The sequence below is a fragment of the Fulmarus glacialis genome, unplaced genomic scaffold (assembly GCF_000690835.1).
Source record: "Fulmarus glacialis isolate BGI_N327 unplaced genomic scaffold, ASM69083v1 scaffold165, whole genome shotgun sequence".
In the NCBI taxonomy this organism is placed as follows: Eukaryota; Metazoa; Chordata; class Aves; order Procellariiformes; family Procellariidae; genus Fulmarus; species Fulmarus glacialis.
Genome location: NW_009212112.1, coordinates 1 through 25061, shown reverse-complemented (window position 1 = coordinate 25061; position 25061 = coordinate 1). Strand labels below are relative to the sequence as shown.

Sequence of the window (25061 nt, the reverse complement as noted above, 5' to 3'; positions counted from 1 at the left end):
CTGTGGAGTTCAATCCCTTTTTACTCCTGGGTCAATATTATTACATCCTCCCGTACCTGCCTTGCTAATTTTAATGAGTAAGGCTTACCATTTTTTCTCGTTAAATATCTTTAGCATGCAGCTGATGAGTATTTCACAGCATATTTTTAATCTTTGAATTGATCCTATTAAGAGAAGGGATAATGCCTAATTTAATTTAGCACTCATTTCTTCATACTTAACTGCTGTTTTCTAGATTTTATGCATCTAACCAAAGGCACCTCCTGGTTCAGAATTTCTACATGATAAGATTTGTATAATGTATAAGTATAGAGGGCCATATTTTAAATGACTAAATTTAAAATTTAAAATTTTTCCATTAAATTACTTTTATTGCTAATACAGTCAGAATAAAAGAGTTTTTCTTTAGCTGAACAGTGACGTTTGATAGAAGGACATTATATATGAAATATAGATATGGCCATTTTCAACTCAGGCATACACGATTACAGCATGCCCAAACATGTCTTGTATTTAACAGCTACTCTAAATCAAAGATATATATAAAATACATACACAAAAGAGAAAGAGAGAAAAAGAGAGGTGAAACTGCAGTAAAACACAGGGTAATATGCATTAATACTACCATTTTTATTACAGCGCTATTGTCTGTGAGTGCGGTAGTATATACTGCAACATCAATTACACAATGATTGTGTTAGAAGTTCCATTATCATTGTTCACTATTTCTATAGTATCTCTTGGGAATCTATAAGCATCACAACTACTAATGGATTTAAGTAAGACTACATTCTGATATTTAGTTTTACTTATATCCCGTTTTCAGGATCATATAATCATAAACACTTATTTCACAAGAACAGTTTGTTATTTTGTATAAGAAGCTCTTATAAGAACAAGTAGGCCTTACGGTTAAAAAAAAAAAAAAAAAAAGAAACTGAACCAAATACAGTAACCATCACATTTTCTATTTTTGAATTTGCTTATGTCAGTAAGCATTAATCTACAGATGTATGTAAACTACTAAATGGAGGCAGCTCTCATCTTTCATATTTCACCAGGAAATAATTATATTTTCTCCTCTCCATATTTTCCCTGGTTCAGATGCTTATAAAAAAAAGCTATGAATTACTGTCTTGCTTTGCCATAAGCTTATGAAAACTACTTTGCTAACTTGCAAAATTTCGGAATGCTAATTGTTAACATATACTCTATTTTAAAAAGGATTACTGAGTTAGTTTTAAGAAAAAGATACATTTCAAATAAATACTTTATCTGTACATTCATATTTTACATTCTGCAGTTAAAATATAGTATTAGAGTTCCTTTTAGTCAAACTAAGCACGATGGCAGAAATCCTGTAACTAGAATACTTCCTATATTTCTCTTTGCATTTGCCACTATAACTAAAGAATTTCAAAACCTTTATAACTGTCAGAATCTGCATAGGGTTCTCTTTTTTAAATGCAGTATTTTTATCCTTTTTTAATTTATCTTCTTTATTATTTTTTATACAAGTCTATAATAAACCTAGGGAGTTTTAGACTGGACATTAGGAAAAATTTGTTTACTGAAAGAGTGGTCAAACATTGGAACAGGCTGCCCAGGGAAGTGTTGGAGTCACCATCCCTAGAAGTATTTCAAACACGTGTAGATGAGGCGCTTAGGGACATGGCTTAGGGGGCATGGTGGTGTTGGGTTGACAGTTGGACTTGATGATCTTAGAGGTCTTTTCCAACCTTAATGATTCTATGATTCTATGATAATGAACAAAAAATCCCTTTCAACAAAATAAAGATGAAAATATAAAATAAAAGTTCAGTGCCTCTTAATGCTTTCTTAAAATAAAACATCAAGATGAAAAAAGCAAAAACCTCTTTTTGTTAAACAGTTAAAAATATAAATTTAGTTTTCTAAGAAATTTGGGTTATTTTTAGGTTTTGTCAGTTTTGGACATGCATTCTGTTAGATACATGCATAGCATTTTTATTTACAATAAGCTTGCACTACATTTTTAGTAGGAAAGTATATAGAATGCTTTATAAATATTTTGTATTTGGCATGAGGCAGAACATTTTCAGAAGAGTATGAGTGGGTGCTTTAAGACTTTGCATTTCCAGTTAAAAAAAGAAAACCACTGGAATACCAAAGGAATCTTATTTAGATCATGATTTTTTTTTTTTTTTTCCCTCTAAATTATTCTATCATTTGTATAGTTATGTATATAACATGGATAGCATTTTCCTAGCAAAAAGGAGGTCTGCTCTGCAAGGAACTTACTTTCTAGAGCTCTGATACTATAAACAGGTTATTTTGAATTTGTACAACTCCATTGACTTCAAGCTGGATGTTATATAAGTGTTAGGATCTCCCTGCATGGACTTTATTTCATGATTAATGTATATAATTTCTGTAAAATTAATTGTCCATGTACAACTATTACTTTTTCCTGAGTTTTTTCCTATGTTTAGTTAGATAAACAAAATCATATATAATGTAGACGTTTTGGCTCTTCAAGAAACAGAATGAAACCATCCTCAGAGGAAAATCTATGAGTTTACAACGCTCCCAAATAATTGTGTGATTGCAAGAAACAAACAAACATACACTCTGATCCAAATGAAAAGCAATAGTTTCCTTTTAGGATCCAAACAAGAGATGTAACTAATTTTTAACAATAACATTTTGGGATGATTATCGTTGTACAGCTCTGTTCAACATCCAGACGTAACATATGAAATCAAAAGTAAACATTTAATGTATGTATTATTTTTTCTCCTTCAGAGCTTTGTTAATTTTATCTTTACATAAATAATGTTATCCATTAGTGATACTGCATTATTATTTGTTACTGACTGAAGAAAAGATAAACACTTAAAGAACTAATATAAGCAATCACATAAAAAGTAATATGTATAAATTATGTATATATATATGAAGGTAAAGAGAAACTTAAATAAATAAATCATGTTTATACAGTTTGGGAAATTCCTCATAAGTTATCAGAAATACCATGGTTCCTTTAAAGTTTATGCAGAATGTATTGTCGCACTTGAAAAAATTGAGAGACACTGCACATTCAGAAAAATGAGGGACAAAAATCAGCCCTAACAAGATTCAAGGCAGTGCTTCTGAAGAATTCAAATCATTCACAAATTTAAGATTTACAGAACATTTTAACACTACAGATAAGCAGATCTCAAGCTACAGCCAAAAGGAGTGGCTCTCTTTTTCTTCTTTTCATCTCTCTGCTTCTAGTTGTGGTGTCTTATGCCTTACCCACTGTCCCTCTAAACCCAAAAGAAGAAAGTTTAAGGAGCTAAATCATCAGAAAAATGGATCAGTCAAGGTGAATATTCTTTTTCTGCTACTTTTTTCCGTGGGTCAGATCACATGAGGTTAGAACTGGTGCTAAGGAAGTGACAGGAGCATGCAAAGTATAGCAGGTAAGAGCAGGAGAGACTGTTTCATCCAGCAGTAGCTAACCTCAGCTAAAAAATCACTTGACATATTTTTCTTCAGCTACAAAATCCTCATATTTTCTAAGCAGGACACCTCACTTCCTTTCTCATCTTGTTTTTGGGGGGAAGTTTGGTTTCTTATTAAGACACCACAAATCTGAGACAGCACAATGGGAAAACCAGAACCATCTATTCACCCCATGTGAGAAACCAACTCGCTCTTCGTGCTGGAAGAAGTCGGGGTTTTGTAGAATTGGTGTCAGCAGGTAAAGGTATCTAGCTCTTGCTGTAAACACAGGAAGGTATAAATAATTTCCATATTTCTAACCGATGGGAACTGAGCTGCTATCAACTCATTGTTAGAAGTTTGTTACATCCTCTGAGCTCCCATAAACCTCCACCTGCTGACCCTTCATGACATACTGGTCTAAACTATTTCCCGTAAGAAGAAATAAGATGACAGCAGTTCAAATGCAGCAATTAGTAAGCACGATGGATGACTTTTAAAGCACTATATGGGGCTTTAGGCATTATAAACTGATTGACCTAAACTTTGGAGATATAGTTTTAAGGTGACCACAAACTCCTTTAATCTCTGTATGTCTCAATTTCTCATCAATTAGTGGAAGACTAGAACAGCTCTACTCCATAGATATGTCAAAATGAGTTCAGCTAGTGCAGCAACGGACTTCACAGCACCCTTGGAGTGACAGTCTTCTTGCCAAGTGGAATTTTCAGGCCTGGGCTGTGTTAAATGTGGCTCCACTTTATATATCTCTGAAATGATTCAGTGCAATACTGTTTGCCTGGCTATTTTATTGCAACAAATTTATTGTTTCCCATTATCTGTGTACATTGAAAAAAACCCAAACCAAAACAAAAAAAAACCAGAGGTCTGGACCTCTCTAGATTAGAGCTTGAAATTAGCATTAAAAGTACCTGTACCATACTTACACTAAAAATTGTTTGATGTGTCCATTTTCCTTCCTTTTATTTCAGTAGATCTTCAGCTATAACACTATAATCTCTGAACAAAAGCATAATGGGCCTGAATTCTTTACATCAGCACTTTTGCTCACACTGCAGTGCAGTACAATGGGATATGTTCTGTATTGTTAGAGATGCTGTCCTTCAGATAGGATGTTAAACCAAGATGCTTTCATCTTTCATGACTTCACATCTAAAAAGTAAAAATCTCATTGACATTCTGAAAATACTAAGGAACAGCCACGTTGCTTCAGCCAATATATATACCTCTTGATATGAACATACACCCTTTATACATCCTTTGATATAAACGTGTTACAATTCACAGCCATGTGCAACCTGTAAATACTGAATTCCTATGCATGATACCAGTTTACAGGCACCTCATTTAGTCCCTTATGAACTCTTGCAGCTACCAGCCACCAAATAATTTTGTTTCTTTTAAGACAGGCTACAGTGTAACAGGTGCAGTGAGCCCCTTCTCACATTTATGTGACCATATTGGAGCCTGCAGTAATTGAACTGCTGGTACTAAGGACTGCAATAGCTGGGACTAATTAACATTACTAATACTAGGAACACCTGCATCTTTATCAGAAGGAACATATCAAATAGATGCATACATATGTTATCTCCTTTATTAAAACTAAAACACGTCAGACATTAAAATAAGCAAGCTAATAGTGGGGAGGAGGTAATCTGTTGTCTAAGGGCAGATCTTGCTCTTAAAGGGCTAACGTTAATGTCTCTATTTACATCATGCTAATGCACAGGGTCCTTTCCTGACACTATGTAGTTAAGTTACTTGTGTAGTTTTAGGTGTCTGAAAAAAATCCTTTTCTTCATTTAAATGATTTTTAAAAATGGAATTTCTCAAATGTTGGATCTGTAGTAGGCTAAGAAGACTGGACACACAGATCTAAGTCAGGAATTGTAATTAACTAGATGTAAGTTAAATCTGTTTGAGCGTTGGTTATATGTAGCCACAAGAGAAATTTACAAATTATATTGAGAAGTATTATTTCATTTTTTCATTCTGTTAAACCAAAGCACATCTGGGATGCTTACTTAGTCTAATCTTCTGAACACAAAAGCTTTTCAGTTGTTTTTAAAAGCAAAGGCAGCTTTCTGAATGCCTGAATATACATTTTAGTTGTGAACATTATGCAGCTGAGTGTAAAATGTCAGGTTTATTTTTTAAAATCATGCTAACACATGCATACACCTATTTTGAAAATAAAACACAAAGGCAGGGTGGTTTTGGGTTTTTTTTTTCACCAAATTTCTCTATAACTTCTAAGTATTTCCAAAATGTGTAAATAAGATACAATGGATCATATTTGGGTGTAAGATAAAACACTTTTTTCTAATATAATACAAATTAAAGTTACAAGCATCACACACAGTAGAATGTACATAAAGATGTTTTGACATAATTTTCAGTCTTCTAAAGAGGAAAGTCTCATCAAACAGATCAATCTGTCACAAAACAAAGGTCCAAACTCCTACATATTTATTTATCCCACGTACCTCATTTCATGAGCTATCCCCCTCTACCCCTAACCCTCAGTTTTAGTAGAGCTACTGAGAAATGAAAGCTTTATCTCATGTGAATCTGAATAATTAGGACTACTTCTATTACAAATGATTTGGCTGCAACATGCCACCAGCCTAAGAGTAGCGGGCTCAGGAAAGGAATATTACTCCCCCAAAAGAAGTCCACAATTTTCCCTAAAAGAGACCATCAAATGGCTCTCTACTGAGGTGGAAGGACTATGAATGTCTGCCATGTATATATTTATATATAATAGATATGTACGTTTATATATATTACAGATACAAAATATGACATTTCTTTCAATTAAATCATGAAAATTGGTATGAGAACTGATAATAAGTTTCTAGCAACATAGAAGATGAATTATAGAAATGGCAGTTACTGCATGTGTGTTTTTCTACGTTCAATTAACAATTCAGCTTGAATTCTATTATTCGTCACCATTTTTCTTTCTTGCCAATCACATAGTCATTTCGGAAATTTTCTGTGTCATACACAGCCTTCACAAAGTCAAGAAAATGAAGGCAAGAAAAGGCTTATGCTGGACTATCTTGTCTAACTCCTGCTTATTTGAAAACTACTCTATATTATTCCCACTGATACTCATCTTTTACTAAGTACATGGAACAAGATAGCTTACAGCATTTCTCATGGCAATCTCTGTATTTTTCTTAATATCTAGCAAAATGCACATCTGTAAGTTTTCACAATGACAGCAGTCCTGACGCTCACATTTACTTTATTATCTGCTATCTAACCAGATCCCTCAAAAGACTTTCCAGAATAGCTTTTTCCTACAACCTCATAGATATATGACTGATCAAGCATGACTAAGATCAAGCATGATTAAGATCTGTGCAAATATCAATTTTATTCCTTATGAGAATTGTTCATACCTTCATATTTAAAAAAAATATTGCTCACACCTAATTGGTAATTAAAAAAAAAAAACCCAACCAAAACAACCTAACTTTCTGTCCCCTGAAGTATGTACATGTGTGTGAATATCCTGCATTTAACAGAGTTGCTGTCAATAAACTGCAAATTCTTACCAAAGCTTCCTGTCAGAAAGCCAACTCAGTAACAGTTACTTCACTCTGCTCCAAGGCAAATGATAAATAGCCTGTGATAGATAAGGCTATGTACAAAAAATCAAAAGGTTTATTTCCTCATAAAGTCAAAATATGTGACAGTTGTGAAAAAAACACCTAAATAATAACCACCTCTTTAGTGCACTGAGGTGATTAAAAGAGAGGACAGGATAAAAAGTCTTCTATTTCATGGTCCAGAAGACTAATACTTACTGACTTCGTGAATAAGATTTTAAAAGATATCTTGGCTATCAGGAATGTGTGTCTACCTGAGGAAGATAAACAAAGTATTTAAGAGCATATGTTCAACTAATTTTCATTGACACCTAGACACCCCAGTGTGTAAACCTTTGGGAATTAGCTCAGGCATTTCTAAGAGTGTTTCTCAAGCAAGCAATTTGGAATCAATATCTTTAATCATTATCAACCAGAACTTTTCAAATCTGTGAGAGTTATCCAAATGAGATCGTCCTCATGATGTGCATCATTGACTGTAATCTTGCAATCAATAGCCAATGCACTTGTGATTAATTTGCAAACGTAGTGAAAATTCAACAATCTTTAGCAGAACTCTTCTGCATGTGAATCTTTTGACAGATTGTACTCAAGACATTTGAACACTTTTGAAGATAAACAAAATGTCTAGAAATAATAACAGAAAAGTCCCTAGAGTGACCCTACTTAATATTCTAGGGGGTTTGTCTACATGTGCATACACACACACACATGTATATACTTACATTTGTATTTACTTATATATACGTGTGCAAGCTCTAGAAGTGTTTTGCATTTGTCTAAAAATAGTACTCTAGCTAATGTAATTTTTAAAAAGCCCATGACTAAGAAAACCCTGGAATTTGTTTCATTTTCACTGCTTTAGACTCCATTTCTCTTCCAAATTACAAGACTTTATTGTCATTTCCACACACAACATCCACAGTATCTAAACACAATAGAAGCAAGAGGCTTTCACAAATCACATATTATAAATTAATGTAAATTCGTATCTTAATTTACTGCATTTTCATAGAAAATTACTATTTTCCAAAGCTGTATTAATATTTAAAGAGACAGACTTTGTCACCACCCAATTGGGAGTTCCCACAGATGATGAAAAAGCCCCCAGATAAAATAAATATGAGGCCAGCCTGTTGTCTTAATAATAATGGACTACATTCTCATGGTCATAATAGAGATTCACGTATGGTTTCAAATTGCACTTATTTGCAGAGCTGGCAAACATAGAAACTCTGTAAAGATTTTTATTTATTTGTATTACAGAAGAATTTTGAAGATGCAAATGAGAGTGAGATTCTAATTCCCAGTCATAGATAGAAATCCATAGTAAAGAGACACTCCAAAATCTAATAGAGAGATACAAAAGCTGAGCTCAAAAAAAGAGAGCAAATGAAAAATAGGTACAGAAAGCTAACTTGTTCCTTCCAAAAAAATTCATAAACCTGTCTGTGTTGCATTGTAAAACACAGAACTGTACAGACATGTAGATCAGAAACTCAAAGTTTAGTCCTAAAAAGTGGCAATTATTGAAAACAGTTTCTTTTAAGCTTGCTTTTTTGCTCTTAAGTGAAACCTTTAGAGATTGTATGGAGGACATCAGGTAACTTCTTTTGAGAGAAGAAAAGGGCAAAACAGAAATCTTCTTAAAGGTGTGCTACATGAACAAAAGGACCTGAGATTAGTGAAGAAATAACATCCCTATAATTACTTCATTATTTTATACATTAAAAGTTGTAGATAGAACTAAAAACTTGGTTGGAATTGTTGGCTAGTAATTGGGATTTTTAATCAATAGATAACCACATTGCAGCCTTTACGAACTACTACTTCTCCTAGTAGGATCAATGGGGACAAACTCTTCCTAAGTTTATCATAAAAATAGCTGAAAGCTGTTTCTCTCTTCTGGAGTATTCCAGAAATTAAGATGGGCAAAGGGCCAAGATCGCCAGCTCTCATCTTTAAAAAGGAAATAAGCCTTCAAGGATTCTTAAGTGGTGGAGTTCCTGTGACTGACCTGTCATGGATGGCAGCTGTCAGTCCATAAAGCTGGCCTATTTCCACATACTCCATAAAAGCATTGTAGTCAGAGAAAGATTAACCAAGGTAATTAACTGCCATATTATGGCATTACTTGTTGCTCTTTTAACATATTGGTTTCATTAGCGACTAATTCTAGTTGGAACAACCTTACCATATGCATAGCAGCTCTGGGCCCAGAAACATGCTACCGGTGAGTTTCATCATTATTTTGAATAGAAATTTTGAGGATAATTTTGTGATTCATTCTTTTCATTTTTGGTTTTAATTTCTCTTTGAACATAGATAGCAGATACTTGCTCTGCCTAAAAGAAGTGTGTTTTCTAATTGTAAGTACGTATAGCATGTTGAATAGAATGAAAAAGATTTCTAAGTTGCAGTTCATTTATTATGGATGGCAGATCACCACTTTATACTGTACCTCTTTAGTCACTAGGAAATGCAATGTCAAAGCTAGTAAACATTAACACTTGAAAGAGTCTGACTAGTCTTTTCTCTATCTTATCACTGCCATTTGATGGCACCAGTATGCTGTTTATGAAGTGACTTTCTTTATGGTGAGAAAGGGAAAAAGAAGCTTCCCAAAAGAATAAACATACACAGAGTTGTTCACCCACCAATACTTCAAGCTACTTCTCATTCTTTTTACTGTTTCTCACTTGTTATTGCATCCATAATGCTTTTCAAATTCTCATGCAGGGCATCTGATGTACTTCACAGTTACAATTACTGCCAAAGGAAAACTAAAGTTACTGTATCAAGGTATTGAACAGCAGGAGGACAAGGGCTAGAGGCTTTGTTCAGCTTTAGCCATTCTTTTCCAGTTCAATTTCAGATATTATGTTATAATGATGTATGTATTGTATTCACTGGCAAAAGCCTCTGCCCCACACAGCATTTCAGGCAGATTAAAGACAGAGTAGTTCAGTCACATTACATCTTTCTATGTGGTGAGACAATCATTAGCATGTACTTCTTTAATGCAAGTTCTGATAACACAGTCTAAAACGTGACTTCATTTTGTCATAGAAAAGGAAGCATTGAACAAAACCCCAAAATATCAAAACACAACACACACGAAAAATGTTGAGAATTATTTCCCCATTATGTTTATAAAATACAAGGCACTGTTTCCAGAGTAAAGGTGCATAAAAATAACATCTCATATTTCCAGAATGGGTGGTAATGTCCATCTGTTTTTACTAGTATGGAGTGAAATGGAGAGGAAAAAGTAGTTCTGAGGGAAGAAGTAAGGCTATACCATGCAGCATAGCTTGGTTTTCTTGCATCTCTCATAAATTGCTTTTAGTCACATTAGCAGGGATTACAGTGGCTGTTTATGTACACCACAGTGGTGCAAAGTTTGAGATTCCTGGATGCGAGGTCAGTGGGCAGCCAAAAAAAAAGTACAGTACCCATCTACAGGAGTTAGCGCATCAGCTGACTTCTCGGTAAGCCATTATGTGAGACTATATACACAAAAATAAAAGATAGCATGTTTTCAAGTGAAATTAAGTTTCACCTCAAACCTATACAGTGGACTATTAAAAATCATCAACTTGGTAAAATGTAATTTATGAAATATTGTATCTCCTGTTTTATGCTACCTTTTTGCCTCCTCTTTTTTTTTTTTTTTTTTTTATCTTTTCTATACATTTCTGCTCAATATATATGGCTTATAAGTTCCTTCTTAATTTTCCAGTGTCATGTTATTGCTCCTTTGAGTCTGGTTCCTCATGTTCCTTATTTGTTCTAAGTTGGCTTTATTTGTTTTTCTCGGTCATGCCCATTTATTCCTCTTATAGCTTGGATCATTTATCTATTTACCTGTTGACACTTGCTCTTTTTCTGCTTTTACTCTTCTTTTTCCTTTGCTCTTACAAATCTTTTATGCTACCAACATTCTGGCCTTTTCTGCATCAAAGAAAAAGCAGTCTAGTGAAATCTCTGTTAAAATGTGGTCATGTACAAAAGAGCAAAGTTCACATTGCAGTTCCCTATTCCTTCAGCTTTCTAGGTAGAGTTTCTTCCAGTCAGAACATAAGAGTGATATCTCAACCTTATTTAGCCCTGCCCTTTGTACAGAAAGCGGTCTGAAGTGATGTAGTCCAACTGATGTGGTAATGAGATCTTTGGTGGTGAATTCTGCGTGTTCCTAAACTTTTTAGGCTTGGGTAGTGCCATATGACTGCTCCTAGTTCATAATTTCTCCAGTTCATTGCCTAAGCACAGAGTCCTATCCAGAGAGAACAACCTGCTCTCAAAAACAAAAATGGTTTAATACCTCTCAATATTTCTGTAGCTCACTTAAGATTTCACTCATGTCTTCAGCAGAGGCATCTCCATAGTATGTCCGCATGAAAATACTCCTTCGAGCCATGCTGTCTGAGCAAATTATCTGTCCACTTATCTTCTTTAGTCTTTTAGCCAAACAAAATTCCTAATTTTGCCTCCAGAGGTTTTCCAGAGCTCTCCCAAATCTTTTCAGCTTGTAAAAGTAATCCACTTCTAAAATCCTCCCTCCATGAATAAACTTGATGAACAGCAGATCATCATTGTGCTTGAAAACCGGAAGCAAGCACAAGCACTTCTCCTTTAGGGAGACAAAGTCCTTCCTGCCTCTTCACTTACCCCAGCTGGTCTTCTATTTCTGAAAATGAGACATCCTTTCTGCTTTGAGTGGAGCTCTCTCTTAAATAGAGCTAGATACACACACACACACAAAAAAAGTTCTCTGTAAAAATCAGAACTTTTCAATAATTGCCAATTTTGACAGAAGTTGATGAGAAAAAATAGAAAGGAAGCTGTCTGGTAACGTAAAAAACATACAGTTTCAGCATTTTCAGATTTTTTAATTTCCAAATTACTTTTTGAAAACTTTATATTAGAAGGCCAAAGATGTCATCTATCTGGACCTCTGTAAGGCCTTTGACATGGTCCCCCACAACATCCTTCTCTCTAAACTGGAGAGGTATGGATTTGATGGGTGGACTTTCCAGTGGATGGGGAGTTGGTTGGATGGTCGCATCCAGAGGGTAGTGGTCAACGGCTCAGTGTCCAGATGGAGATCGGTGACAAGTGGTGTCCCTCAGGGGTCCGTATTGGGACCAATACTGTTTAATATCTTCATCAATAACATAGACAGTGGGATCAAGTGCACCCTCAGCAAGTTTGCAGACGACACCAAGCTGAGTGGTGTGGTTGACACACCTGAGGAACAGGATGCCATCCAGAAGGACCTGGACAACCTCATGAGGTTCAACAAGGCCAAGTGCAAGGTCCTGCACCTGGGTCAGGGCAACCCCTGGTATCCATACAGGCTGGGGGGATGAAGGGATTGAGAGCAGCCCTGCCAAGAAGGACTATGAGCTGGACATGTGCGCTCGCAGCCCAGAAGGCCAACTGTATCCTGGGCTGCATCAAAAGAAGCGTGGCCAGCAGGTCAAGGAAGGTGATTCTGCCCCTCTACTCTGCTCTGCTGAGACCCCACCTGGAGTACTGCGTCCAGCTCTGGAGCCCTCAGCACAAGAAAGGCATGGACCTGTTGAAGCAGGTCCAGAGGAGGGCCACAAAAATGATCAGGGGGATGGAACACCTCTCCTATGAAGAAAGAGTTGGGGTTATTCAGCCTGGAGAAGAGAAGGCTCCGGGGAGACCTTATTGCGGCCTATCAGTACTTAAAGGGGGCTTATGCGAAAGATGGGGACAAACTTTTTAGAAGGGTCTGTTGCGACAAGACAAAGGGTAATAGTTTTAAAATAAAAGAGGGTAGATTTAGATTAGATAAAAGGAATAAATTTTTTATGATGAGGGTGGTGAAACAGTAGAACAGGTTGCCCAGAGAGGTGGTAGATGCCCCATCCCTGGAAACATTCAAGGTCAGGTTGGATGGGGCTCTGAGCAACCTGATCAAGTTGAAGATGTCCCTGCCCATGGCAGGGTGGTTGGACTAGATGACCTTTAAAGGACCCTTCCAACCCAAACCATTCTACAATTCTATGATTCTATGACTTTTTCTTAAAATTAAAAGTTTGAATTGATCTGAAATCCTACTTTTATAAAAAATCAGAATCAAACTCAAAATGCATTTTGAAGTTACAGAATTCCCTTTGGAAAAGAAATGTCATGGTTCTGAATGATATTTAAATAACTGTCTGTCATTTTTTGATCCAGAATTCATGGTAGAATCTTGAAACACACTATGCTAACAACATAATCTGCTCATTTTCTTCACCCAAGCTGGACAATATTGTTCAAAATGAAGGTTACAGAAAAAGTTATCAGTAACAATAGCATTTTCAAATAGACGCAGATATATTCTTGTGACTGGCAGAAGTTGTTTTAATTCATGCCAAGCAAATAAGCCAAGTAGGAACAAGAGTTGCATGCTGAAGACTATGACTTTACATGAAAAGGTAGCAAAATGTGTGCCTATCTCATCTAGAGGAAGACCCATTTTGCACTACAGCAATCCTCTGCAGGCTATTTACTTCAACTTTTCAATGCACTCCAATATCGTGCTAGGAGACCTAATTATACTAGAGGGACTTTTTCAAAGACCAAACAGCACAAAAAAAGAGAAAGCATTTTTGACATAATTCAGAAAAGCATTCTGATTTCAAATGCTTTTTCAAATGTATGTCTCACTCTTCATGAGTTCTGGAAATCTGTTTCAGTGGGACTCAGTTCTGACACTGAGATATACTGACCTAGATATGGAATGACACCCTCTCTAATTAAGTTTTCCTTTTTGGACTCTACATTCTTGCATGCACATACATGCATTCATATGCACACACAAACACACGCACACAAAGACACTACCTACACAGATTTAGTCTAGATTTGTCTTCTCTCAGGTTATCTTCACAATTATCCTTCTGCATTTTTCCATCCCTACATTAGGACCCCATCCATCACAGATATGTTGTCAAAGTGCTTAAGCTTCCAGACTCAAATGTATATCTAAGCAAAGAAGAAAAGGAAAAAAAAAATTAATGCTGATGCTATAGCACTCATAAAGCTTGGCAAATTCAACACATTCAGCAAACTGCTGTTCCTTGCTCATTGTATGCAGGCATAGAGAGAATCTTTAACAGACAAAGCCAACAAAACAATCTGCAAGCTGTGTGACAGAAGTACTGAGAATTCATCAAAACAAAACAAAACAAAACAAACAACAAAAAAAGAAAAATTAAAAAGAAAGGAAAAGAAAATAAGACTTACCTCTTGAGAACTCTGAGACTTAGTTCCCATCCTGAGATGGGATAGGCTTGCTGGGTAGGATTGGGTTGAAGTTCACTTTGTTTTGCAGAAAAGTGATGTTATTACTCCTTAGACTGCTATTGTAGCCATTCTCACATTTTCTCTGTCATCTTTCACATCAGTTTGCTCATGTGGTGTGTTGATATTGGCTGGCTGCCAGAGGCCCACCAAGCTGCTCTCTCACTCCTCCTCCTCAACAGTACAGTGGGAAAAAATAAGATGGAAAAGCTCATGGATTGAAAAAAAGACAGGGAGATCACTTACCAAGTACCATCAGGGGAAAAACAGACTTGGCTTGGGAAAATTGATTTAATTTATCGCCCATTAAAAATAGAGTTGGATGGTGAGAAACAAAGACATAAACTAAAACACCTTCCCCCCCACCCCAATTCTTCCCAGGCTCTACTTCACTCTCTCATTCCTGTTTATGTTGGCAGCTGTGGAAGTATCTCAGAAAGCTTCTAATTTTTAACCTAGCAGCCTGATTCATATTTTAAATCATGCTGACTTCTGCTGACAAATGTGGGCAAAAGGCTGCTTGTGGGGTAATCTAGATTATAAATAAACAGATGAATAAATACATCCACATTCTGTGGGTACCATTCAGGTGGGGGTGAGGATAGGGCATAGATGTCTTTAATTAAAAAAATCCAATCTGGTTTTGACTCATTACCAATTACTTTGTAATTAGTGCTGAGTTCCTTTATTTCACTGCCTTTCCTGGTTTAATTTCGACCCCAAAAGCTAAGAGAAGTTTCTTTCCTCATAAAAAAAAGCTGCACAAGCATTGCCTATTTTTCGTGAGGATCCTCCTTTATGACACAGCAGACTGTTGGCAGAGAAAAGACTGAACTGCATGCTGGTAATAAATCTCCTGAGGATACACTTTTGTTAATTGTTTTTTACAATTGTACTATTGGTTTACTAGGAAGCAGCAACTATTATAACACTATTTTTTCATCACTCTACAGAATTTGACAAATAAAAGAAAATATTGATATTTTGCAAACTAAAATGAGATCTCATTCTATATAAGACCCACTTGAATTATCTGCTAGTGACCTCCAAAGTTTCTGTAGGGTTACAGCTTCTGTACTCTCCTCAGCAACCATAATTACATGGCACTTGAGCCTCAGGCAACAAAGATATACATTCCAATGAGACAAAGACAGAAATTTCCCAAAGACTGCCCTGAGCTCTGAAATGCCTTTCTTTAAAAAAGAATTTTTAAAAAAACATTCTCAAAGCAGGCTTCAGCATTCTTTTTTTCATCAAAACAGTACACTAGGAAAAGGAAGTTAATGTGCATTCAGTTGTTATGATCATACTCAAACTTTGTGTCCATCCCAAGACAGTGCCTAGAACAGGAAGCCACAGCAATATGTTTTCCTGATGAAGATATTTTGGGTTTTTTGGGGGGAGGATGGGATGAATCATTTCCCCTGATTCTTAACTTCTAGATGCTACAGTGGCACACAATGTAAGCATATGATTCTACTGACTAATTTTACATTTTTATAGGCTAGCAAGTGATATTGACTCTCCCTGTTAGTCTTGAGGAGGCATGGGATTCAACTTATTTGCTTTTTTGAAAGCAGATAAGACCCATGGAACTTTACATTTCTCAAAAAACTATCTTCATTTTTTATCCAGATGAGCAGTTCTGCTAGACTCTGTTAGTGATAAAATTGTCCTTAAATATTCACTTCTTCAGGATTATCTTTACAGCTCAGCTTGGCACACAGATGACCTCTAACTGTTTAACCAGGCAAAAAGTAATCTAGATTGCTGATGGCAAAAATCCTCTTCAGTTGGATGAATTGTGACAAAGCATTTTTACAACTTTATTCTGCTGGTTTGTTTCAGAGAAAGAAGTATTCCTGCCCTCTTGTCATGCTGTTCAGATAACCTGAAACAGTAGGAATTGTTACTATTATGTAGGTAAAATTATTATGTCTAAAGCGGTATTACATACTATGAGAAAACAGATGCATCTAACAGGACCTAATAGTAACATGTGCTTTCATAAATCTGTTTTGATTACTCTGGATTTCTACTTTCTCCAATCCCTTGAATACACTGAAAAGCGACAGTAGAGATGATTCACTTCAATTCCATTAGTCACAGGTAAATGAACATCTTCTAAATTTATGGTCAAGACAGATACTTGTCTGCAAGTTATCTGGGTGAACTTCAATCTAGAAAGGCTGAGGGTGAAGAAAAAAAGAAATAGGAAATGATATCACTTAAATGGACAGTGTTCAGTAGACCTTTTTCTTCTAAGGAAAGTGAGATACATAAAAATACTCAGACAAAAATAGGGTAAAGAGCTGCTTCTCAGTCAGCCTTCTGCCCTTGGCAAGGAGTTAAGGACCTTTACACTTCTAGCTATTAGACTGCCTGTATTTATCCAGACATTTGTCAGCTCTAGATTGTGTTAGAAAAATGTATCCTGACATCTTGAAAATTGCTTAGAAATAAAAGCTTGTGAAGAACAGTTTTGTCCTTTTATATATATTATAAGAAGGGCTTTGCAGAAGCTTTCATTTGCTTCTAAACCATAAACTACACCAAATGTGTTGGCTCACAGTGTTCTTAATCCCATATAGCTTATATCCTCCTCATTGTGATCACAGGACATAGATAAGCCTTTTTCATGCAAAATAAGTAAATGTTTAAAAAATGTAGTTATCGTTTAATGGCAATTATTTGCCAAGTAGGTGGACAATTTTGATCAAGAGAGAAAAAACCCCAGAATTTCTTATTGCAAAACCAAGTCAACTTTTTAAAAACCTCTTAAAAATTATTTAGGATGAGACAAAATTTTTTATTCAGTCTGACTTCAGGTATTTGGAGGTTGTGATCTAAGCAGAAAATGAGTATGAGGAAATTTGCTTTAGGTTAATTTACTGAATACGCCAAACTTAAGAATCACAATGGTACTTTTCACACAGCAGCTACCTACCTTTTGAGTGAACAGTTTCAACTGAGGTCATGTTATTACCAGAGAACAATCTTCAAACCTGTTTGATCACCAAAAGAACCTAATGCTGTGTTGGGTTTCAAAGACATGTGTCAATCTATATTTGTTTACTCATGTTTAACTGAAGCATGAAACTTAAGCAATAATGATTCTAGTTTTAGTCACGAGGAAGATGAGACACTATTTTACTGTTTGCTTGGGTAGGATAACACTGGATTTGTCCACTGGATGCTGTTTGATTTTTTTACTGAATTCAATACTGAAACCACTATGTGTTGTTTATAACAAGTAGGTGCCTTCTTAAAATCTGCTGATTCCTTGTTTGGTACCCATTTAGGTACATCTGTTATTCAAGTGACAGCCACAGATGCTGATGATGCCAACTACGGAAACAGTGCCAAAGTGGTGTACAGCATCCTCCAGGGACAGCCATACTTCTCAGTGGATCCAGAAACAGGTTAGCAATTCATTCAGTCTTACTTTTTGCAATGACAGAGACAAGATGCAGGGATCAAGACACTTTTCACTTGCGTTTAAATATTGGAACAGGCGCATGGCATCATATGACTTGGCACAAAGCTGATACACTTTTTCTAAATGGAAACTGGAATCACAATAAAAGTATACCTTTTTTTGTTAACATTATTGCAGAAGAAGAACTGCTTTACTTGGTATGAATAAGATTTCCGGAAGACGACTGTTAACTGTAAAGGTCAACATTTTTTAGAATATAGTAAAGGGTCTAAAGAATCATGAAGGTATTAAAGCTTATTTTACACCAGTTTCTGGGAATTTCATCTGTTTGTCTTTAAGAACAGAAAAAAGGAGCTGGACAATTTTAGACCATAAGGTAAAAAAATATCCCCAAAGGGAAATTAATTATTTCTAAAAGTTTGTGATAAATTCTTGACCGTTGACAATTTTTAACTCAAGATGCTTTTTGAAACTGTACTCTGCAGCTATCAGAATTGAAGCAAGAAGCATTAATGCTTTTAAGTTATAAAACATGAAAGGAAGCCCTTTTCACTGTTATGCAGGAAATCAGATAAGAGACAGACACAAAGAAGGAAAACTTGTGTGAACTTTGGATATCTATAATCCAAAATTGGGGTTCAAAAAAGAAACAAACAACATCACTTTCCCCCGCTCCATATACCTAATCCTCATGCACATAAGACTTAGCAAGCGTTGCATTAGCTTGTTCCTGCATGTTATCAAAATTGCTCTGATTTGAGAATCCAGAATTTAAGTGCAATTGTGCCCAGAATCCCTGAAGTTCCTAATCTATTGAGCATGCTCAGACGATGGTTAATTTCCTTTTGAAACAATTTATTGTTTCAAAGCAAGGGCATTATATCAAAAAGATAATAAGAGTCACATGTCTACAGTTTTAAAAGGGAGCATAATGACTTTGCCTAGGACTAGAGTGTTTGGGGTTTTTACACCTTTTCCTATGTCTCTCCTTTTTCTCTTTTCTCCAATTCCCTACTCAAAACATCTTTACCAGGCATGAGCAGGGAAACAGGACCAGTACCACACGGTCATTAACTGATGACAGCAGGTGGTTAGGCAGGCAGATGGTTTGGGGGAGACCTGGCTCTCATCTTTGGTTCTGGGATTATCTTTCATTTTTATCCAATTTGCTTTTTAATGTTATATATATTAACAAGCCTAGGTACTATAATCAGAACCAGGTAATCCTGTATCAGAAGTAAATATCATAACCACTAGACTACAGTGGTTTTTTTTCTTTGTTTCACTCTCTTTCTAGGAGTAGGAGTTTTCCAGGGTTGTTTTTGCATAAATAGGACAGCTTCCATATCAAGCCCAGCTTGTAATGAGAGCCTTCTTCTGAGAAAGGAAAGGCAGGGGTGTGAATCCTCCAAGTAAAAAAGGATGCTGTATTTAAATTCTCCCACTTCACAAGAGAAAGCTCGCATCACTTCAACCTTACAAAGCCACCACCCTTCTAAATACAAAAAAAACCCCAACAACAACAACAAAAAAAAACCAAAAAAACCACCAACAAAAAAACTCTGCTTGGTTTTCTAAAAGAAAACTTTAATGAAAAGGTCTTTTGGGCTCTGGATCCCAGGAGGATTGAGGTCACTTCTCTGTTCAGGCTATGGGATTTTTGGTTTTCTCACCTGAGGTCCCTACTCTTTTTGTGTGCTGTACAAAGGTCTGAGACATTTAAATTACATTTATGAAATTCTTGAGATCAGACACACAAAAAATATTTTCCAACACTAATTTTACAGTCTTGTCCATTTCTTTTATTAGCTATACCCCTAGCTGACTTACAGTGGCCATCACTGGGCATTAAAATCTATGATCTATTACAGTCCAAAAGAATTAATCTAGGGTATGTTAGAGTTCAGCCTTGTGCTATAATATCAAAACCTCACCAGGGCTGGAGATAACATAATGCATTAAAATAATAACTGGGGATAGTAGCTGAAAAATTTAATTAATTCAACATATATATTTATATTTTTGTCATTGAAAGAATAATTAAATTGATTTAGCACATCGCAAACAGTGAATAATGTCTCTGTTACATTTATTTCTCTTTTTTCTTAAAATCACATTAAATCAGCAACAGATTGAAAGGCTTATTGCCGTATACCTTTTTTTTGATTGCTATGGACTAACATCTGCACAGTATATCTTACATGAATCCATTTAAAAACTCTGAGATTAAAGTGGGTGATGCTTCTTCTCCTTCACCTCTCTGTCTCTTCTTTTTCTTTCTTCTCCAAGGCATAATCAAGACTGCTTTACCAGACATGAGCAGAGAAAACAGGGAACAGTATCAAGTAGTCATCCAGGCCAAAGACATGGGAGGCCAGATGGGAGGACTATCAGGGACTACCACCGTGAACATCACGCTGACTGATGTCAACGACAATCCACCTCGTTTCCCCCAGAGTATGGAGCATCTAATAGTTCTGTTGTTTTCCAAAGAACCTCTCTAAAATCAGCTGATTCACTGTCACCATCTGGGATCTTCTTTTTTCTCCCTTTTTTTTTAGTATAAATACTGGCCTACTGCTGTCTCTGTTTATGTTGCAGCATTATTAAGGCAAATGGGAATCTATGCCTCCATTTTTTTAATAGCAAAATATTTCTTGGAATGATAACCTTACTTCCCATTCTTACTCTGTTTACAGGAATGTGAGCTGTAACAATAAGCTGGGCTAACTGCAGGGACTTGAAAGCCTTTAAAGGAATTTAATTACAAACTCTAGAGTTCAGTTTTTGGAGACACTTGTAGCTCCACATATTTAGGCAAGCAAATAGGTCAGCAAATTTTCTAATGTATCACTTTGTACAGGCAGAGTTGGTCAGGTGGTATGCTCTGCTGGAAGTCTAAGCATTTTGCTTAGGTACTTGCAATCTGTGTTCAGCTCTTGATGTTGAATGATTTTGATAATCTAGACCAGTTTGACACAATTAAGTTTTTTAAAAAATATCTCTGTAGAGTAAAAAATGGCAGACAACACAAAGCTGCACAATACAGAAAGCTTCACAGCATACTACAGCTTCACAGATCCTTTCATCCTAGGCCACTGGTTTAAATCCAGTCCCAAGTTGTTATAATCACCATCTGATAACTGTTTGATAGGCTGCAGATCGAAGAAATTAACAGCTTCTGTTCCGTGCCTGCTGGAAAAATGTCCACATTATAAAATTTGAATTGCTTGTTGGCATTGATTAGGGACCTGACTGGCTCTCTTTACAGATTCACCAAAGACTGAACAAACAGAGCTGATTTAGAAAACGCTCTTCTGGACTTGAAGAAACTTGAAAAGCACTTCAGTGCCATGACAATAAGTACATTCAGAATAATATAAACAGGTCAACCTAGAAGAGATTTTAAAAAGATATTAGAAATCTCTGACAGTGTGGGAGAAAGGGTTCTTGAAATTGCATATAACTTTTTTTATCTCTATTCATGATAACAGATTGCTTTTTAAAAAGAGGGGGAAGGGGAAGTACTGCAGACCTCATTAAGAAAATTTAATTTGAATTCACAGAGTTTACTTGCTGAGAATCACCTTCACATGGCAAACTCAAACAGCATTTTTTAACTAACCTTCCTGTTTGATTTCAGGCGAGGATACTGCTTAAACATGTATGGCATGATATAGCCCATAATATTTTGGCAAATAGGAATTCTTGAACTAAATTAGAACGCGGTGTAGCACATGGCATTGTAAGCTTTGTTGCTGAATTAAAATAAATTAAATCAAATTTTTAAAAAAATGAAGAATGCATAGAACAGCAAAATAAACTTAATTATAGAGAAATTTACACAATGTGATGCCTCATACAATATTCTCTATAGCTTTCTACTTTGAACATCACTGAAACGTATTGGATGGGCTATAGAATACCTGCTGTGGGATCCATTCAATGGTGCAATTTTCATTTTGCTGATGACCCTTCCCTCTCATTTTCTTTCTCCTCAGCAGGGTGATTTTCAGCAATTCCTAGGAAATAAAACATAGAAAAACATCTGGAGGTTCTGATTTCTTCTTAGATAGTTATGAAGAGGGGCATACCTTCAAAGAACTATCTAGTTCTGGAAGTCTGCTCCCTCCAAAAACAATTCTCTTCCATTTTCTATTATGTGAGGCAATAATAAGTGAAAATGTGGCCCAAAGGAGAGGGTGAATTGCAAATGGAAGCAACAGGAGTTAATGTCAAGGTACTGAAGAACTAAAGATTGATTTCTTAGAGGGACAGAAGAAAGGAAAATGGCAGAGTGCACTGTGAAGTAATGGTTGTTCAGACTGCATTAAAAAGGAACAGATTTTCTGTTTTGTTTTGTTTCCTGAAAGGAGTCCTAGATAGTAAAAGACATAGGCCTAAACTGAATTTAAATGGCACCATAATTAAAATCTTACACATTTTGAATTCAATTGTACTCTAAACCAAATTAGCCATCTTGCATGCCGAAAATGTGTAGCACTCACACAGCACCACAAAAATAAGGAATGCTTTCAGATGCAAAAGCACTCAAGGGAGTTATTTATTCTGGAAGAAGTCATAAGTAGCATGATTAAATCTATTCTTATAGTATTTCTGGCTCACCTGCCAAACCCTTGAATTTGAGCAAACCTTCAAACTTATGGTTAGCTGCCAGGAATCCTAACTTTCATCCCATTTTCAGCCTGATTTAAGGAAATAACATGCATTTCAGTTTGTGCGGATTGCAGCCAAACAGTCTACTGCTGAGTTTTCACTTACAACCTTGACTTTATAACAGCAAATACAATTTAACATCAAGCATTAGCTTCCATTTTGTTACACATCTATATATATATAAGGTATCTGCAGTGACACTCTTTTGTATTTAGTCTGTACTTTTGGGGACAGAAACTCATTCAGACGTTTGGTATAGTCCTTGTACTTAAAAGGAACCTTCAGGACCCTTTAAGTGTCTTAAAAGAAAGCAAAGGACATGTAAATAGACTAGTTGCAAGAAAGATACTTGACTGTACTGTACTACAAGTCAATACAATTTATACAGGTTCTCATTGGACCCTTCAAATAAGGATTATGCATTTTATCAGGTGCTAGTTTTGTCAGGTCCAGACTTTTAAGGTATTTTTCCAATGCTACTACTTCACTTAGTAAATTAATATTAATACAAAAAGAAACATCAGATTCTGGAATGTCACATATAAAATGTTGAATAGATGGGATTTTTTTTTTTACATTTTCTTGGTAGCAAATAACTGAAAATACTGATTTGAAAACATTTGTGTCTTGCTATTGATGAAAGGTCTTCATTGTTTAGTTCCGACTGGTCAAAGAAACCATCTGATTAATACATTTTCTGTAACAGCATGTCTTTATAATTAGATTTTTATTGCAAATGTTGTCAGACAATACATATAAATTCACTTTTCATACACATAGGCAAGATTAAAACATCTATGTAACCAGAATTTTTTCTAGCACATCCTGATTATAAAAACATTAAATGAAACCAACCATTGAAAGAACACAAAAAGTATGTGCAGAGTAAGTTAAAGAAAATCTGAATGTATCTGCATTCCAATTAACGATAGCAATTAACATGAACATCTATCCAAATGCTCTTTACCATATCTCTTTAATATGTATTACCAATAATGGATGAATGAATTACTTTCACACAGAACACCTACAAATCTTGAATATATATTTCAAAAGAATAATTAAAAAAAAGCCTATTCTATTTTAGTCTCTTTCCAAAACCCACACTGGTTTCTAGAACTCTTGTGCCTTGAGAAAGCAAAACAAAATCCCCTGCTACTTCTAAATATATCTGGGAACATTTCTAGAAAATTGAGAGGGAAAAAAAAATATATACACTGTTAAATAATCAAGGTTAGAACTGGTGCCTTATTGTTGAGCTTATAGCTGAAGAACAAAAAAAAAAAAAAAGAAAAGAAAAGAAAAGAAAAAAAGCATTAAAAGCACAGTACTAAATGGCTTTAAGGAGTTACTTGAAATTTTTGTGACAGTTTGTCAATCAACACCAAACCCTGTTTTAAAGTTCAGTATGATGACTAAGAGCATTTTTCTTAAAGTGTTTCAAACTTCAAGTTACTTAAAAAATCCAGGTGAAATTGAAGATGTTTGTTATTCAGAAGAACAAAGCTTCTCAAAATAATAAATGCTTGATTTCACTCTTCCAGGCACCTACCAGTTCAGCTCTCCTGAGTCTGCACCACCTGGGACTCCTCTTGGCAGAATTAAAGCCAATGACCCTGATGTGGGTGAAAATGCAGAGATTGAGTATAACATCTCCAATGGGGATGGATCAGACATGTTTGATATCGTCACTGACAAGGACACACAGGAAGGGATTATAACTGTCAAAAAGGTTTATTTTTTCTCCCTCTCTTTTATATGTACTTAGCTCTCCAGGTGTAATGGTTATTTTTCTTTTTCCAGGGGAAGGAAGGGTAGATCTCGCAAGGGGTCAGGCTGCCAAAGAGTTGTTGTATTAGTTTTGTTCTTCTCTTACTTCAGCAGATATCTGTTATTTTCAAGTCTCGAGGGAAATTTCCTGGCATGTCACTTCACATAAAGCAATATTTCAGTGGCTGCTGTCTGTTCAATATATATACTCTCACACACAGTACTTTTGAATTAGGGCTGTGAAAACCTGGAGGGGTTCAGTTCACAGTAAGGTTTGTCAGCTGAATGCTGCAGTAAGGCTTACAAGGTTTGGAGGCTCACCTGAAGTTTGATGAACTCACACCTCCAAGGCTAAACTGCCCCTCTCTAATCTGTCCAAGAGTCAGGTACCTCCAGTATCTAAAATCTGTCTTGGTTTAAGTCCAACCTTCGTGAAACTTAAGTTGTTACCTATTATATCAATGGAAGTCCAAAGAGCAAACACATGGGCAGAAATTTAATTCAAAATACCATCTCTGACAGATTTATTGGTTGCTTTTTAGTGTTCAGACTGTTGAACTCTGAACACTATTTTCGGTTCTATACTTACTGAACATATCAGTAACAACGAATTGATGTATACATATATATAAAATATAGATCTATACACATATATTAAGAAACATATGTGTATTTATGTATGTGCATGCATGTATATGTGTGCACATATGAATGTATATATAGAATCATAGAATCATAGA

The 25061-nt window shown here is 35.6% G+C and overlaps 1 protein-coding gene across 1 annotated transcript in view; it reads left to right on the top strand.

The window, feature by feature from the left end:
• The window catches only part of LOC104076756 (cadherin-9-like), a gene marked incomplete at its 3' end in the record, with an annotated part of 35143 nt that extends 10860 nt beyond the window's left edge, over positions 1–24283 (top strand). Inside the window, exons 3-5 of the mRNA XM_009577744.1 lie at positions 17738–17857; positions 20164–20331; positions 24096–24283. Of these exons, the coding sequence (XP_009576039.1) occupies positions 17738–17857; positions 20164–20331; positions 24096–24283 (476 nt within the window). The remainder of the gene's footprint in view (positions 1–17737; positions 17858–20163; positions 20332–24095) is intronic.
• Between the last annotated feature and the right edge of the window lie 778 nt (positions 24284–25061).